The sequence below is a fragment of the Thermothielavioides terrestris genome, chromosome 3 (assembly GCF_000226115.1).
Source record: "Thermothielavioides terrestris NRRL 8126 chromosome 3, complete sequence".
NCBI lineage: Eukaryota > Fungi > Ascomycota > Sordariomycetes > Sordariales > Chaetomiaceae > Thermothielavioides > Thermothielavioides terrestris.
In genome coordinates this window covers 4,232,386-4,248,990 of record NC_016459.1, presented here as the reverse complement: position 1 = coordinate 4,248,990, position 16,605 = coordinate 4,232,386, and the positions used below count along the sequence as shown (strand labels likewise).

The 16,605-nt window shown below is 57.7% G+C and overlaps 5 protein-coding genes across 5 annotated transcripts; 2 read left to right on the top strand and 3 right to left on the bottom strand.

The window, feature by feature from the left end:
* Window positions 1-307: 307 nt before the first annotated feature.
* On the bottom strand, window positions 308-1,311 carry THITE_2117961 (uncharacterized protein). Its single transcript, XM_003654716.1, has 2 exons — window positions 588-1,311; window positions 308-442 (listed from the first exon to the last, which is right to left on the bottom strand). Exons 1-2 carry the CDS (start codon window positions 1,182-1,184, stop codon window positions 392-394), a joined length of 648 nt encoding a protein of 215 aa, XP_003654764.1. The 5' UTR covers window positions 1,185-1,311; the 3' UTR covers window positions 308-391.
* A 180-nt stretch (window positions 1,312-1,491) lies between these two features.
* THITE_2170761 (uncharacterized protein) lies at window positions 1,492-3,609 on the top strand. Its single transcript, XM_003654715.1, has 2 exons — window positions 1,492-2,142; window positions 2,209-3,609. The coding sequence occupies exons 1-2, from the start codon at window positions 1,714-1,716 to the stop codon at window positions 3,121-3,123; spliced, it is 1,344 nt and encodes a 447-aa protein (XP_003654763.1). The 5' UTR covers window positions 1,492-1,713; the 3' UTR covers window positions 3,124-3,609.
* A 1,990-nt stretch (window positions 3,610-5,599) lies between these two features.
* THITE_2117954 (uncharacterized protein) lies at window positions 5,600-7,014 on the bottom strand. Its single transcript, XM_003654714.1, has 4 exons — window positions 6,712-7,014; window positions 6,368-6,657; window positions 6,075-6,283; window positions 5,600-6,018 (listed from the first exon to the last, which is right to left on the bottom strand). Exons 1-4 carry the CDS (start codon window positions 6,876-6,878, stop codon window positions 5,620-5,622), a joined length of 1,065 nt encoding a protein of 354 aa, XP_003654762.1. The 5' UTR covers window positions 6,879-7,014; the 3' UTR covers window positions 5,600-5,619.
* Window positions 7,015-8,292: 1,278 nt separating this feature from the next.
* On the top strand, window positions 8,293-9,302 carry THITE_2117949 (uncharacterized protein). Its single transcript, XM_003654713.1, has 2 exons — window positions 8,293-8,816; window positions 8,894-9,302. Exons 1-2 carry the CDS (start codon window positions 8,611-8,613, stop codon window positions 9,000-9,002), a joined length of 315 nt encoding a protein of 104 aa, XP_003654761.1. The 5' UTR covers window positions 8,293-8,610; the 3' UTR covers window positions 9,003-9,302.
* A 496-nt stretch (window positions 9,303-9,798) lies between these two features.
* THITE_2117947 (uncharacterized protein) lies at window positions 9,799-16,600 on the bottom strand. The gene is made up of 3 exons (XM_003654712.1): window positions 13,405-16,600; window positions 12,894-13,354; window positions 9,799-12,835 (listed from the first exon to the last, which is right to left on the bottom strand). The coding sequence occupies exons 1-3, from the start codon at window positions 16,280-16,282 to the stop codon at window positions 10,061-10,063; spliced, it is 6,114 nt and encodes a 2,037-aa protein (XP_003654760.1). The 5' UTR covers window positions 16,283-16,600; the 3' UTR covers window positions 9,799-10,060.
* Between the last annotated feature and the right edge of the window lie 5 nt (window positions 16,601-16,605).

The following is a 16,605-nucleotide window of genomic DNA, read 5'->3' as shown; positions in this document are numbered from 1 at the left end:
GTTGGAATTGCGCACGGGTCTCTCTGGTATGAGAGGATCCGGGCGCAGTGCAAGTGATGCCGACAGCGGTTTTACACGGGTTGTATTTGTACACGAGCCTCTCCCTCTGCCCAGGGAAGGGGCGCCCAACGGCGCCCCTGTAAGGTTACCCTCTATCATGTTCCAGTCCTCACAGTCCATCGTACACGCCGCCTGTGGCTCGATGCCGGCAAGAGAGTTTTGACCTCCTTCGGGTTCGCACGAGGCACCGACCTCTTGCCGCTTGGCTAGCTTACAGACCGGCCACGGTCTGCCTCCAACGCAGGTCCCCTCGGCTGCTTGACGACAGAGCTTCCCTGCCGTCCTCATCCCAACGGCCGATCCCACTGGGTCTAACCCCCCCATCCCCTTTCTAAAAACCCAGCTTCTCAATGAAGTTCTTTACCCACACCCTGCGATGGCCCTGGTTCATCATCATACCCCGTTAGCACGATGCCATAGGTTTTCACGCGTCCCCACCCAACCGAGCAACTCGGCGAATACGCCAACCAACACAGCGCAGAAGAAGAAAGGGGAAAAAAAGGAACAGAACGACAGAAAGAACGTACCGAAACAACCACATGCCCAGTCACAGGATTCAACTTGACCAACTCCTTCGCCTTGGCCTTCTTGCCCTTGTCCTTGGCCTCGGTCGTGTCCGTGGCCGTGTCCTTCCCCCCCGGCCCCTGCTCCTCCTCCTCCTTCTCCGCCCCCTCCTCCGCGCTGGTCAGCGCCTGCGTCAGGAGCTCCCGGAACGCGGCCCGGTCGCCCTCCACCTTCTTTATCACGGTCTGCTTGAGGTTGCCACCGCGCTTGGAGCGGTGGTAGATGGCTAGCCGGTTGGACGGGGTGCGGGAGATGTGGAAGGGCAGGGCCGCGCGGCCGGTAGCCCCGGCGGCAGCGGCGGAAGGGGTTGCGGGTTGTGGTGGGGCTGGTTGCGGTTCAGGGGCTGTCTTCGCGGTCTGGGGTGATGATGACGATGGCGATGAGGCCGAGGCTGGTTGTTGCTGTGGCGGCGGTGGTGGTGTTGTGGTCGTCGTGGTGGAGGAAGCTGTTGTTGCGAGGGAGCGGCGGCTGGCGAGAGGGACGGTGAACGCGGGGAGTTGCTGCAACAGCCGCCGCGACGGGGCGGCGAATGCCCGGACCAGGGCAGCGGGGCGCAACATTGTCGCAGTTGCGGTGGTTGTTGTTGTTGTTGTTGAGGCTGCGGAAACCCCGAACGGGCGGCTGCGTGTCTGTCCGTCGCGATGATTCTTCTTGCGATTCCTAACCGCCTTCCCGATCCGGCTACCCAGGAGCTCCACTGTAAAATGTCGGTGGGCGGCAGAATGATTCGCCGGTGCACTGACGTTGTGCTGGCACCCACTTCCAGTTCCGGGCTGGCTTGGCGCTTGGCATGCTGCCCGCATCCACCCACTGCAGGATCACAGTTTCCAATTTTTGACCCCACCAAAGATTCCACCACAGAATCGAGACAACCGCCAACGAAAATTGGTGGTGCACATCGTCGTCGGCCTTTTCCCGTCCTCCCCCCTGCGCCTCCGACTGCCGACTTTCGCCTGGCCGAGCGATCCACATATCATATCCAACAAAGAAGTTGCTTGACGGCGCTTTCCTTTGGCGCAACAACTCACTGATACCCATCTCCTCCATCCTCTTCACCTTGCCAGGTGCACTCCCCCCGCGACGACAACCATGGCTTCCGCACCGACCGCCAATGGCGGCACCTCGCTGTCCCAGTACGACCTAGTGCTCAAGCTCGCTCAGCACCTCGACCGCCACATGATTTTCCCGCTGCTCGAGTTCAGTGCCAGCCAACTAGTCGACGAGGAGCGCGGAGAGGTCAAGGACGACGCCAAGGCGCGCGAGATCACACAGGCCAAGTACGCGCTGCTCAAGAAGACCAACATGACAGACTACGTGGCCGACCTCCACTGCGAGCTGGAGGGCCTTAAGGAGCCGCCCGCCGAGTTCGCCAACAAGAAGCAGAGGGTCTTCAGCCAGCTGCAGAAGTACGAGCAGGAGACGAGCAAGATCATCGAGCTTCTGGAGCGGGACGACGTGGTCAACAACCTGCGCAGCGACAAGGTCGCCAACTTGGAATTCTTGAAACGGGAACACGAGGTATGCTAGTTGCGGAGTCGCCGCCTGTGCATGTCGTGCTGGTTGCTGACGGCCGGCTGGTGACAGGTCACGATCGAGATGGTCAACGCGCTCTTCGACCTCGGCAACCTCCAATACAGCTGCGGAAACTACGCCGACGCCTCCGAGATGCTCTACCGCTTCCGCGTGCTGTCCACCGACAACGACAAGGTGACGTACGCCACGTGGGGTCGGCTGGCCTGCGAGATCCTCACCATGAACTGGGAGTCGGCCATGGAGGAGCTGCAGAAGGTGCGCGAGACGATCGACTCGAAGCTGTCGCAGAACCCGCTGGCGCAGCTGCAACACCGGACCGCGCTGATCCACTGGGCCCTCTTCCCGCTCTTCAACTTCGAGAAGGCGCGCGAGCCCATCCTCGACCTCTTCTTCAGCGCCGGCTACGTCAACACGATCCAGGCCAACTGCGCCTGGATCCTGCGGTACCTGACCGTGGCCGTCATCACCAACCGCGGCCGCGCCAAGAACCCCGGCGTGCACCAGAAGCAGATGAAGGACGTGGTGCGCATCGTCAAGCAGGAGGCGTACGAGTACCAGGACCCCGTCACCCGGTTCGTGCACGCGCTGTGCATCGACTTCGACTTTGAGGAGGCGCAGCGCCAGCTCGTGCTGGCCGAGGAGGTGCTGCGCAGCGACTTCTTCCTGCTCGCGCACGCCGACAGCTTCGTCGACTCGGCGCGGCACCTCATCTTCGAGAGCTACTGCAAGATCCACGCCCGCATCTCGCTCAAGGACCTCAGCGCCCGCCTGGGCCTGAGCGCCGACGCCGCCGAGAAGTGGATCGTCAACCTGATCCGCGACACCCGGCTTGACGCAAAGATCGACTATAAGGAGGGGACGGTGGTCATGAACCACCCGCCAAGCTCGGTGTACCAGCAGGTGATCGAGAAGACCAAGGGCGGCTTCTTCCGGACGCAGGTCCTCAGCGCGGCCATTGCGAGATAGGAGGGGCTCGGTGCCGCCGGGAGGCTGCGTGCGGTGGCCCTCTAGTTAGAGGCAGCGAAGACGCAGGCCGAGATGGAACGCGCTGCTATGGAGGAGCAGGAACGGTTGGTGGCCGACACACGCCGGCTACTCCAGACAGAAGACCATGTTACTGCTGCAGATTTGGAGATGCTACGACGAGCAGATCACTGGCGTGGCCTGCGCAGTCTCGGAGGCCCTCCGACCTGGACCAGGAATTGACCGGTATATTTCATCATGGCTTAACGGTATCTGATCGGATGACCTGGGTTGGGATCGGAAAACTTGGGTTTAGGGGGGTTTAAAGGGGTTAGCAACAAGCGGTAGATGACATCGTGTGAATGGCGGTGATCCCCCGTGACTCTGTCGCACCCAGCGATGGATGGATGGGCAGCGATGTACTTATACCTTGGTTGACTTTGCATGGAAATGAGGTTGAATTCCCTCATCGTGAGGTCTTGCTGTCTTCGATTGTGCTCCTTTCGGTCCATGCAAAGGCGCGTGTGTACCTGGATTCGCGTCGCTTACTGATGTGGTCAAGCCAGGTCGTCTATGTCTCCTGGATTGTGTCAAACCAGCCCTTCTCTTTCCTTCACCCCCTTCCCCCCCAAACCCCCCCCCCCCCCCCCCCAAACACACGCACACACACACGCACACACACACACACGCACACGCACACACGCACACACACACGCACACACACACGCACGCACACGCACACGCACACGCACGCGCGCGCGCGCCCAAAAAAAAAAATAAAATAAAAATAAATAAATAAAAAAATAAAAAAAAAGGGAAAAACATGGGAAAAGACCGAGTCCGACTCTGCTATTGATTTGCTGCTGAAGTGCTTGCCGCCCATCATAGCATTTATTCTTGAGTCGAGTTTTTTCTGATGTTCCTGCTATGGACCTATGGTCCATCCCTACACTGACAAAACGAGCTTGTCCCTGTCTTCGTTCGGGGAGCCTGGTTTGGGGCGGGGGAGGCCAACTACCACCCCAGCAATCCGCTAGGATGTCCAGGGAGACAGTTCATTACAGCATTTTTGAATCCGAAGACCTTGGCAGGTTCGACTTGGAGACATCCTTGGCGGTGATGAGTGTAAGATTTCTCTTTTCGCGCATCAAGGCCACCCGTGGACCTGGACGATCCCGCACGTCATTCTCTGGACCGGCAGCCCACATGGCAGAGCCTGCCTGTTAGGCTTGATTGGCCTCGCCACTCTTTCTGGACACTCTCCGCACGATGGATGGTGAAGCTGACTGGTTGACGGCAGAGACAACTCGCCCTGCATTTGATGTTGTCGAGTGCCTTGGTGGCGGTTGGTGGTGCGAATGGAATATTTACACCTCTCCTTGAACGGGAAGCAGACATGAGGGACTTCACCCGTGTCCCAAAAGTTTGGCATTGGTAATGCCCTGTTATTCAAGGGGAAGTTGGTATCTGGATACATAACTGTTGGATCTGGATGTAGTGTCGAAACGGGCTCTTGAGTGAAAGGTGTGTTCCCATCTGGCTCCTCGAACCAAGGCTGCAGCGTGACACGTCACAAGCGCAGAGGACTGGCAGATCAGTTCGAGGAACGCACAAGAACAACCTGGGGTGCGTCCGGCACGTTCCGCAACAGGAGGGCGTCCGCGGGGTGAATTTGCAAGAGGCCTGAGTGCGAACTACCTAGGCACAGCCGAGACTGACGCCCTGCACCTCGTTCTCGACGACAGCTTAAGCGGCTCCCTCACCGAGCGCTCTAGAGAACCAGCATACGGAATGCCACGACGTGGGTGGAGGCAACGCTGGTCATATTCCCATGACGTGTGCCACTTCGACTTGGCTGCGGAAAATCACACGTTCGCAACTAACAACCAAGAATGACCACTAAGGTCGTTAGGACGAGGCCGATACACTGAATGAGGTCCATCCCCGGCTGCTGTTATCACACTCGGGGTCTACGAGTTTGTCCCGCGTCGGACAATCCTGCCGTCTACTGGAACTGCTGCAGCTTCTCAAGCCAGTTCTTGATATGCGTAGCAGGTTCCCAACTGTCGTACGTGTGCCTGAGTTCTTTCCCATTGACTAACTAGGTACTACTCCATCCGCCTTGCTCGCCGTCGCGAGTCCAAAATCTCCTCGACCTCGAAATACTCGTCTTCTTGAACATCTTGTTTGATGGAAATAACTTGAGATGAGTGGTGATGTGCCTGCTGTCGGAAGGGTCCTTCTTTGGTGACTTGCGACGGGGCTTTCAGATATGCGATGCCATTATTGTGCCTGTTCGGAACAAGTGTTCCACCTGGAACTCCAGCTGCCCACTGTTGCGCGCTTCAGCGTCGAATTGTCAAAGAGGTTCCTTCCTCCAACTTTGCGACAGTGGCCTCGGCGATCTCCTCTTCCAGAGTGCATCTCCCCGAAGATCGCTAGCGGAGATGGCGGGCTAGACACACCCGCCTCCTGGAAAACCAACAGATGGCTGCCCAACTAGCGAGCCTCGCTTTGAGCCTGCAGTTTCTCTGGAAGCGGAACCCTGGTGTCCTCGGACTCCTCGGTGAACCACTCATCCGCAAGCAGCTGCTCTGCCGTCGGCCGGTCACGGGGATCCAATTTCATAATCCTCCGTATGAACTTGTTGTCTGCTGGGGACACTTCCTTTGTGGTCACGCGGTGAAACGGCTTCTCAGGCGGGCCTATGTTGTTGATGTAGTTGATAATGGTGATGGTCCCGCGGTCATGGAAGTCTTCGTATGACTGCGGGAAGGGGCCAAAAAACTTGTACATGCGTTTGAGCACGGTCAGTTCGTATTCATCATCGCCGGGCTTAAGTCCCTCAATGCCGGGGTTGAAGAGGTGGTAGTCGCCGCCGTAGATGAGACTGAGAATCTAGAACCATATGAAATCAGTAGTTGGTTAGGCACGGGGGATGATCCACGTCTTACAGCGTTGCCAAAGGACCAGATATCCGTAGCGGTCCCCCATGGCAGCTGGAACGTGGCTTCTGGGCTCCGAGTGAAAGCCGCGCCGATCAGGTGGCCCTCTTTCGCGAAATCGGAATCCTCGGACACTACTCCTCCGCAGTCGCCCAGCTGTATCGTGCTGAACCGCTGATCTTGGCCGTGGTTGACAAAGATGTTGTCCAGCTTGACATCTGTTTCCAGTTATGCCTGTGAGATTTTGGGGCTCTACCTGTCATCGAGAGTTGGAAACAGGAGTCGAGCACGTGATTACCTACCTGTATGGACCAGCCCATCTTTGTGTAGCACCTGGAGAGCCTGGAGCACGCACTTGGCAACCTGCTTGATCTCGGGACGGGACAGTCTCTTCCGGTTGGACTCGGTCAGGAGGTCGCTATCAAGGTGCTTCAGGACAATTGAAGGCGGGTCTGATGGTTCGACAATTTCATCCAGCAATGGGCGGAGAAACGGCGATTGGGCCTGGTACTGCTTGAGAATGTCGGCTTCATTCTGTAAGCGCCAGTGGCCCCTGATGCTCTTGACAATGCACTTCTCGTTGTTTTGGTTTCTGGACGGGCGCTTAGCGATGAATGAGCAATAATTGCTAACAAGAGTCACTCACGTCGCGAGAAACACGGCGCCTTCGTCAGCGGCTCGATGAAGCTCCTTAACGATGGAGTATGTCGAAAGCCGGCCTCTGAGGGCCGTTCCGACCTTGAAGAAGGAGGCCATAGAGGGCTCTGGCGGAACTTCGTCGCTTTTCGGATTACCGTCTGTTGCATGCAGCATGGTTCGCGAGGAGAAAGGAGAATTGAGAAAGTGAAGCGAGAATTTCGAGGCGTCTGTTGGAGGCCCGTGCGAGCCCGACTGCAAACAAGCCCCTGTTTGGATGGTCAAGGGTGAGCGGACATGAGGAACATCCGCGAAAGCAACCTGGTCCAATGCTTGATGGAGGGGGAACTCTGGCCCGTTTTATGGGTCGTCGTTAAAGAGGTCCCGCCAAGACTAATTTCGGATTTTACCGCGTACAAGTAATTACAAATCGCCAAGGGGTGAGCAGGCTATGGCGACTTCGAGCAACATTAACAACAACAATCGCAAAGACTCGTCGTAACAACTGTATAAAATCTCAACCAAATCGAAAAAAAAAGAAAACGAAGATAACCCGTATCCTAACTATAACCTATATCCTAACCTTAACCTAAACCCTAACTAGCGGGGGGCTAGCGCCGCCCCTTGTACCCCTAGCGAACTAACCCTTAGCGATAGAGTAAACGCCTTGGCGATCGGGCCTATATAAAAACGTTGTAAAAACATAGCCGACAATTGGCTAAAATTAGTCTTAGCGGGACCTCTTTAACGTCTACCGTTTTATAGCCGCTAATACAAAGATCTGCTTAGGGTGTTCAGTCTGTTTAGCCGACGATTAGGCAACACAAGGTCCTAGATTAGTCGTTGTTAAAGAGGTCCCGCCAAGACTAATTTCGGAGACTGCTATATACAAGTAATTACAAATCGGCTAGTCGCGACGACTTCGAGCAACATCAACAACGAACAATTGTAAAGACTCGTCGCAACAACTCTATAAAAACTCAACCAAATCGAAAAAAAAGAAAACGAAGTTAACCTATATCCTAACCTTAACCCGTATCCTAACCTTAACCTAAACCCTAACCAACCGGGGGTATGCCCCACCCCCTATACCCCTAGCGAACTAACCGTTGGCGATAGAGCAAATGCCTTGGCGGTCTTGGCGGGGTACTGACGTTGTAAAAACATAGCCGACAATTGGCCGAAATTAGTCTTGGCGGGACCTCTTTAACGTCCACCCCTAGATTAGCCGAAAATGGCCCCAGGCCCCTGCGTCGGGCGGCGCTAACTGCTTGATGGTTGGCCACTCGCCAGGGGGAAAATAACGGATGGCCTGGCCATCAGGCTGTTGTGAGGGCTGTTTGTGCTAAGCTGAGCATGTTGTGTATGGATGCACCAATGAGAGCTCGCATGTCCGCGCTGGCAATAACATCTGTTCCTGGACAATGCCTAGTGTCTTCGAAGGCTTTCTTAAAATAACTTACAACCTTCCACACACGCGCCCACGAGGACACATTCCTAACACGCATTCCTGTATGGGGCAGGCAGGCGGCACCCGATACTGTCACAGCCCTGCTCGGCGCTTACAAGCGTGCCCCTTATGACCGCCTCAGTGACCCAGAACAACATGTTCGCGCGTCTTCGTGACCGAGGAAGTTGCCCACTCGCTCCCAGCAGGCCGCCCTCAACGGCCTCCTCACCCGCGCGCTTGAGATCAAACCACTGCCGCAAGTAATCAATCCGTTGATGAATTCTGTGCCGAACTGGGAACGGGAATTAGCTGGCCAGGAAGAGACAACATGGCTATAAAAACCCTCTTGCTCACCAGCTTCCGTGCTGGCTGGACTGGACCATTCAGACAAAGCCTCTTCTTACTTTCGGTACCTTTGGACGCTTAGCAACGCCATCTGCAACTCGCCGCCGTGTCACCATGTCATTCAACAGGATCCTCGTCAAGAGACTCCTTGGGACCGTCGTTACTCCCAGTGGGAGACTCATCAGTATTTCCGCCGCCACCGAGACCGATGACTGGAGAAGACCGGATTGGCTGGCTGAGAAAATGAAGCCTGACTTGGAGAAAGCTGTGCCGGCCAACGAGCATGTTCTTCCTCCGGACACAGTCGAGGTCTGCGCCCGGTAAGCAGCAATCCTTTGCCTGACTATCGACTCCTGCGGCCTTCAGTCCGCTTTTCTGACGTACACCTGCGTTATAGCGAAGGCGACCATGACAGCGCTTCCGACAAAAGGTCTCACATTACCGCCGTGGCCTACAATAACAAGGGGGAAGCTCGGACTGTGCATCTGGCAACGCAGAGGAAGTGATCTCGGCTCTGGGTGCTGTTGTATCAGGTACATATGCGCGGGGATGGAGGACTGGAGACTGAAGATGTATGGGCTTGGATTATCCGGGGAATTGTTCATGTGGTGGGATGGTTCACAGCTTCTGGCGTCGGATAACAACTAGCATTGCGCCTGTCAGTTTGGACATGCCATAAAGTCGGTATTTGTTTTCTATGCCACAGAATACATCGCCGCCTCAGCGTGATGGCTCGCCGAGCTTTCCCCTACCCACCCTCACCCCCTTCCTAGTCCAGCAATGTGCCAAAATTGACACTGTGCAAGCCGCGCTAAGTCACACGACTTGGGCCTTTCGGCAAATCGCTCCTCGAAAATCTCTGGGAAGAAGCCTGGTAAATGGCCTGGAAGCGAAGCTGAGCTTCACTCCTACAGTGTATATACTCAACGTACCTCTGTAACCACTGTCACGGAGCTTCATCTTGAAGACCTACTATTCAACTTATTCCAGTGCGGGCCATAACGGACAGCCAACTTTAGGCTATCAACTTGCCCCTGACCTGATAGTGCCCAATACCAGCGTTCTACGGATACTGTGTAGGTGCCCTCTTCCACGGTCTTCAACTTCAAACAGATCAACACCACACTTGAGCACACGACCGTTGAGCCTCCAGTTCGCACTATATATTGTGCAAGCCGCGCAGTGGATTCCGACATGTGGAATTATTACAATCCTTATATAGCGAATTGACTATGAATTGTGGTTATAACGCGGTTGACAAGCTACTTCACGAGATCACCAGAGAGTTTATAATGAACACTTCCAGCACTGGCAGCAGTTGGTATCTGGCTGAGATCCTGGCCAAACGCTTCAAAAAGAAGTCGTGAGCCACCTAGGAGTTACACCTAAAATGACAACAATGATATCGGACATGACGACCGCAGAACTGTCATTCGAGGGACTGGCGGATGAACAAAACACATCATTCTATATCGCATGGGCTGCAGAGCGTCAGAAGCTATACCTCTCTATTTGGCGAACGTCTTCCGTATCAGATACCTCAACACGCCCCAACCACTGACTCTCACTCTTCGCGGCCAGCAAGCCACACCCTCCCCTTCAGCTCCTCAATCGCGCTGTCCCGCAGCCACCAGCAAGGCTCCGCCCCTTCCATCACGCTATCGCCCGCCGGCGGCCCCATCTCTGACTCGCCTCCCAGGTCCTGGAGCGAAGGCCCCACGGCAACCTTTTTCTTGCCCTTCGCCGCGGCGCCGGTCTTCTTCCCGCGCTTGCTTCTACTGCTAGCAGCAGTAGCAGTAGAAGCAGCAGCAGCGCCACCCTCCACCGCCGCCACCCGACCGCCCCTTTCCCCGGCAAACACGCCCCTGCGCTCGGCCCACTCGAACAGCAGCCGCAGGCCGAGCAGCCGGTCCCGCGACCAGCAGGCCGCGTCCAGGCCGGCGCGCAGCACCAGCCGCGCATCGACCGCCGTGCTGGCGCCCTCGCCCTCGCCCACGCTGCCGTCGCCCGACCCCAGCCGGTCGAGCACGACGGCGCGCTCGGCGCGCGTCAGGTTCCGCAGCGCATCCGTCCCGAACACCCACTCCAGCGGCTCGGTGGCGCGTTGGTCAGCCGCACCAGTCTCGAGCACGGACGCGCCCACGTCGCTGTTGATGGCGAGGTTGTTGGTGTTGTTGGCGCCGAGGGCGCGCAGCGTTGCGGGGAAGGTGCTCTCATGCGCGGGCCGGCGGCGGAGGTAGACCGTCTGGTTCTTGCGGAAGTCGTGGGCCAGCTGCGGCGAGTGGGCAAAGTCGAGTGTGAGGTCCCAGTAACCCAGAGAGCGGGCGTCGGTGACGACCCGGGAGATATCATCAAGCGGCGGGAGGAGGCAGGGAGTCTGCCGGCGGAGAGTGATGGCTTCGGGGTCAGACGGGTCGGAGCCTGTCTGCGAGGCCGCTGCGACGGCCGATGCGCAGCCGGGCTTCAGGTGGACGAGGATGGGGACGTTGAGCGGCTGGCCGGTCGCGAGGTCCTTGGCGACCAGACAGCGGGACTCGGTTGCTAGGACCCAGAAGTGTATGAAGGCTTGCAGATGCGAGCGGTTGTCCTGGACGTTAGCCGGGAACAAGGGGTAGAAGGCAAGCAGCAGAGCGGCGATGGCGAGATCGTTCGTGCCGAAAGTGGCGGTCCCGCAGCCGAGGAACAGCGCGCCGATGGCAAGGTGGGCGGCCAGGTGGCTGCCGTATGTGGTGTTTGCATCGTCTCTGCCGTGAAGAGCACGGAGCCGTCGGAGCACGGGGATATCCCCGGTCCCAGCCATAACCGTGGCGCAAGACAACGCGACCAGATTCATGCACATGGTCGCATTGCTTCGAGCCAGTTCGCTGTCGAAGTTGCTCACGGGGATCCGGACAATGCGCATGAACTCGTCCAGGTAGTGAATGAGCAAGTCGCGGACTCTCACGTTGGCGGATCCGGCGAATCGCAAGCCGAGTGCGAAGCAGAGGCCGGCAGTGATAGAGAAGAAAGGAAGGTCCTTGCTCTGCAGTGAAGCGATACTTGTGAGCTGGAACCGCGTTCTGTACTCGGGCGGAAGGCCGTCTCTGATCCACTCAAAGGTCGCGTCGACCTCGTTCCACAGGATAAGGTTCTTCGCCACCGTCCGCAAGAGCAGAATATCTGGTCGGACGTAATCGAACTGCAAGACCGTATCCGGTACGTCGATCTTGCGCGCCACGACGTGGTCCTCAGACTTCATGTAGATGAGTGCTATCGCTACCACGGCGCCGGCTGCCGACCAGTCGAGAACGTGCACAAGATCGACTCTTTTGGTGGCCGTCGCCATGGTGAGCAGCTTTTCAGTCAGATGCATATCTCGCAAGCCCCTGAGGTCGTTCCCCTTGCCAAGGTTGATGAAACCCAGGGCAAATCCCGCCGCGAGACGATAACTTTCGTCGCGGACGCACTCTTCCTCCTCCTCTTCATCGCCGACATGTTCGATTTCGGACAGCATGATCTCACTCATGCGGCGGTGCTGGCTGTTGCAGTAAAGCAATCCGATGCCCATGACCCCGGCGGTCTGGGTGGCCGTCGACAGGTTGAGGTCGGCCGCACCTCGAGGCAACATCCGAGTGACGTGGACGGACAGGAGGCGGGTCATGAGCGCGTCCATGGTGCCGAGGTAAGACGCTGCCAAGCCCAGAAGCAGGCCGATGGTGGTCATGGTATGCTTGGGCGTCAGGTACTTAAAGGCCACCCATTTAGCGACCGACTTGAGGTGACCATTCAGCCCGAGGGCCAACAGAAACCCGGCGTGGCGGTTGCTCAGGTCCTGTCCCGGTTTATTATACAGGATCCATGAGGTGTCGATCCCCTTGGCCTGCGGCGATATGGCTAGCCCGCCAGCAACTCCCTGGTGGAAGAACGCCCAGGTCATCTTCTCCTCGGGGAACTGGCTCTTGTCAACGCTCACCATGTTGTTGACGGGTTTGACGAGGCATGTCAGGTTGAAGCCGGCAATGTGGTACTTCTGGGTAAGGAGCGGGTACCGGAGACCAAAGTACAAAAGGCCTCGCCCCGCAGGGATGGCCAACGTACTGGTGGCTACCGTCGTGACCAGCTCTTTTTGCCGCTCCAGGTATTCGGCCTCCGTCCACTCCGGCTTGGGTTCTAGCCGCACGATGCGGTTCTTGACGGTTGAAAGCAGCGCTTGGGCCTCATTCAGCCTCCTGTCCTCTTTGAAGATGGAACGCACGACAGCCTGGCGCTCTGCTGCGCCTGTCTCCTCAACATGGTCGTTGAACCCGTCGAGGTGCTGGCTCAACATGCGGAAATCCCACTTGGCATCATGCGAAGGTGCCTGGAAGGAGGTTAGTCGTCGCCCGCAGTCCGGGGATCCCGACATTCGCGGTACTTACGCTGACCGCTGAAGCCAGGGCCCGCCCTGTCTTATGCGGCTGCAGCACGCCGCTCATGTCCGTGCGACCGACGAGCGTAAGCAGACCCTTCGGCCACGATGGTGGAGGGCTTGGCTGGCAAATCGAGATGGCGTCTTGCAAAGGCGTGAGAACGGCTTCCGGTAAAGACTCGAGCACCTGAGGGGTGAAGCCACACTCGTGCATGGCCACTACTGCTTCATAATGGTTGGTCGACGGACCGAGACGGGAAAAGAACTTCTCAAACATCACGGTGCGAGGCGTGAGACTGGCCCATAGCTGCCGCCGCAACCGCCCACTCAGAGGATCGCCGGTCGCCGTCGTATATAGGCTAGACAACGTCGGGAACTCAGATCCGCCGCTCCCTGCGAGGTGTCGCTGTATCCAAGTCAAGACGCAGTAGTCCGATGCGGGCTCGGCGAGACCTGCACCGGCGAATGAGGCTGAAACGAGATCAGCATTCACCCACAAAACTAGACCTGAATCCACTTACCCAGGGAAGGGGAATTTATTGGATCGGCCTGGCCGCCAAGCGCATACGTAGCCTCGTACCGCATCCATCCGACCCAACGGAAGAGTTGGCAGAGGATCGCTTTCAGGTCGCTAAGACCTGGAGATACATCCTCTGGCGACAGAATGTTGAGCTTTTGCTCCTCGACTAGCAGGTGCAGCGCAAGGAGCAAGCTTGAAGCCGCCGCCTCTCGAGGGTGGCCGATCCTGTTCAATGCTGTTGGGAGGTATCCCTCAAACCCAAACGCGGCGAGTCCCCCGAGAGAAGCAATCCATCTCTTTGCCAGGCGTATGTGGAAAGTGATGAAGTTATTTGACGGCCAGGTGTCGGGGTTGCCAGATGCAACGCTGACCAGCGATTGCCATGCCTTGCTTCGCAGCCATGGCGGCAAAGCAGACGAGTTGGGGGATTCCCGCAACTGCACTAGTTCCCACTTGTTCTTCGCGGTTGCTGTTGTCACGGGCTCAGCGCCAAGTGTCCGCAACGAAGTTTCGCTATTGTGCCCTAGAGCCAGGAAGCAGGCCAGGAGCAGAACCGTCACGGCTGACCACTCCATATCGGCAATCGGCTGCTCCAGTCCTCGAAGCCTTGCGTCTCGGAGCCACTGCACGACATGGCACCAACCAGCAACCATCCTGTCCGCACACGAGGCGTGGAGAACACTCCGGCACACATCGAGGACCGCGCGCACCTGCGGGGACGAGGGCTGCAGCTGGATTCTAATGCGATGGAATCTTCCCTCTCTGTCCCGGAGGTCCACCACCCCGCGGGAGCTGGGGTGGCAGAGCGAGTCAATTTGGGTCCCGGAGATGTCTAGACCAGCAGCAGGCCATGCGAGGCCGGCTCCGTCGGGTTTGAGGCCGCCACGATACTCGAGACTGCTGACGTTATCCTCGAACAGCAAGGGCGGGGACACGGTTACAACTTTGCCCCACGGCGACTGCAAGCTGAGCGCTCTCTCGCCGGTCTGGTCTTCGGAGAGAACCAGGATGGATTCGCTCCCATCAGAGATTTTGCATGAATCAACAACGCTCTGAACCCTCCTAGGTTCACCGGCGATGACGTTGATGGCGCTCCAATGCTGAGGCGCATTCTTATTGGTTTTGGGCGGAGTCTGGTCTTCATGAATCTCGATGTGAAGGGTGAGGAGTTGTAACCTTTTATCGACCGGGTCCTGAATGGCGACCAAAAGCAGCGCACGGCCGTGGTCGTCCGTCGCGGTTGAAGGTCCAGCGAGGATGAATACTTTGGCCTGCGTTCTGGCAGGCTTGCTGGACAGCGAATACCGCACGTTTGAGTTCTCCATGCTGACGCTTTGGATCTTGGTGAGCAGTACCTCGTGGGCGAGGCCGTCGAAGTCATGGTCGTCTAGACCCATATTGTGGAATCCTTCAAAGTCTCCCCCGGCACGCAGTTCTTCGAGGAGGTCGTCAACCGGCGCCTCCGGGAGCTGGCTGACACTACGATTGAAGTTGAACGGTCCCCCAAAGCTCGGCCCGCCGTAGCCGCTGCTCAGCCGCGGCCGCTGGCTGCCGTGCGAGTCTACCCGCCTGCCCCCGTGGCCGGCATGCATGGATTGCTCGGCAAACGTTGCCCGGTCTTGGGACGCAGATAGGTCAGCTCGGGCTAGGAGGGAGCTCACTCGTCGGGATTGACGGCGCGTAGCATCATTGCCCTTTCCTGGGTCAAGAGAGCTCAGTGCCTTCTCGAGCGCATTGTCCTTCTCGTCGACCTTGCCGCTTTTTCTCGTCTTCTTGCCGGGCAGGGGTGCCCCGAAGCTCTCCCTCGTTGACGCGTGAACAGGAGTGGCAGCGCCGCTTGCCAGTCCTGGCGCCATGGAGCTCCGCCGACGAGTTGGCCTGGGCTTTTTCTTAGTTTGAGAGCCGAAGAACGGATCTTGGTTCTCGAGGTAGGTAAGCTGCCAAATGGTGTACGTGCTTGCTTCCCGGTTGACCGTGACGGCAATGGTGAGCTCAGCTGAACCCGCTTCGAATGTGCTCGGGATCTTCACAGTCTCGATGTGGAGGATCTCTTCGGATCGAGCTAAAAACAGAGGCCCAGTGGCAGCCTTTCGAACTTTTCCGGCCTTTTGCGTATCAGAATGAGTCACCACCAACCCAATCTCAAGCAAAGGATCTGTCAGGCAGACGAGACGAGGCCAATGGCTGTCCGGCGTCTCGATGGGTTGCTGCCACATATTCTCCAAAGTCAAGCTCGTTCTTAGCGGGAGAACTCTGAGGTTCCCCAAGCCTTCGGTCGAGAACTCGGTGAAGCTCCGATCGCGGTTGCGTTGGGGGGCGGAAAGTGGTTGCGACGAGACAAACGAGGCAGGGGGCACTTTCGGCAGTTTCAATGCGACAGACGTGCCATCAACTCGCGGCTTGCGCTGGATAATGACGCCGCGGGGTCCGGCGCATGCCGACTCGACCTCGAAGGGCATGTGGACGACATGGCTTGTGCCAGAGAGAAAGTAGATGTGCGCACGCGTCTTGAGGAAGACGACCAAGGCTCTCGAAAGCGCAGGCCTCTTCTTCTCGGCCCGATCGTCGGCGTGACCATTGGCTGCCGGGTCGGCTCCGGGCTCGTCTGCAGCGGCTGGGAAGTAGGCGAGGAGGGCCTGCGTGACGGATTCCTTCTCGAGCTCGAACCGGAAAGTCTTCCTGAAAAGCCCCCCTCGGGACCACACGACAGCGCTGTCGGTGGTAAGCAACTCGTCTTCATGCTCGCAGCCGTCTTCGTTGCTGACTGTTACCTCCCAGGTATACGTGGACGCTGGGGGGTTTGGGGGCAGGATGCCTTCCTCAATTGCATGTCGCAGACCGATGGGCTGATGCACCCCGAGCGAAGTGACCGAGGCCATGCTTTGGTTCCGTGGCTACTCTGCAAGGTGCAGACTACACGGAAAATCGGCAAAGTGGCGTTGGGCGTCGTGTTGGGGAGCGGTCGGAAGGGGCCATAGCGGTCGTCGTTAAGTCGGAAGCCGCAGCAGGCACCGACTCGGCTGCCCAGACCCAGAAAATGAATGAGAAGTTGGCTTTTCCAGACTCAGGTCAACCACCCAGGACTTGATGTGCCGTGCGGGAAGGCGCGTTCAATGTTTAACACGCGACAGACGACGAGCGGGAACCGTTGCTGCCCGCCGCCCCGCCAATGTCAGGAGGGGCAGGCTCTAATTGGCTGAAG

Coding starts and splice junctions, on each gene's coding strand:
- THITE_2117949 (XM_003654713.1), top strand. CDS start 8,611: ATGTCATTCAACAGGATCCTCGTCAAGAGACTCCTTGGGACCGTCGTT. Junction 8,817..8,893: donor ACAGTCGAGGTCTGCGCCCG/GTAAGCAGCAAT, acceptor CCTGCGTTATAG/CGAAGGCGACCATGACAGCG.
- THITE_2117954 (XM_003654714.1), bottom strand. CDS start 6,878: ATGCTGCATGCAACAGACGGTAATCCGAAAAGCGACGAAGTTCCGCCA. Junction 6,284..6,367: donor AGATGGGCTGGTCCATACAG/GTAGGTAATCAC, acceptor AACTGGAAACAG/ATGTCAAGCTGGACAACATC. Junction 6,019..6,074: donor TCTGGTCCTTTGGCAACGCT/GTAAGACGTGGA, acceptor ATATGGTTCTAG/ATTCTCAGTCTCATCTACGG.
- THITE_2117961 (XM_003654716.1), bottom strand. CDS start 1,184: ATGTTGCGCCCCGCTGCCCTGGTCCGGGCATTCGCCGCCCCGTCGCGG. Junction 443..587: donor CTGGGCATGTGGTTGTTTCG/GTACGTTCTTTC, acceptor ATGATGAACCAG/GGCCATCGCAGGGTGTGGGT.
- THITE_2117947 (XM_003654712.1), bottom strand. CDS start 16,282: ATGGCCTCGGTCACTTCGCTCGGGGTGCATCAGCCCATCGGTCTGCGA. Junction 13,355..13,404: donor AATAAATTCCCCTTCCCTGG/GTAAGTGGATTC, acceptor ATCTCGTTTCAG/CCTCATTCGCCGGTGCAGGT. Junction 12,836..12,893: donor CCCTGGCTTCAGCGGTCAGC/GTAAGTACCGCG, acceptor ACCTCCTTCCAG/GCACCTTCGCATGATGCCAA.
- THITE_2170761 (XM_003654715.1), top strand. CDS start 1,714: ATGGCTTCCGCACCGACCGCCAATGGCGGCACCTCGCTGTCCCAGTAC. Junction 2,143..2,208: donor TCTTGAAACGGGAACACGAG/GTATGCTAGTTG, acceptor GGCTGGTGACAG/GTCACGATCGAGATGGTCAA.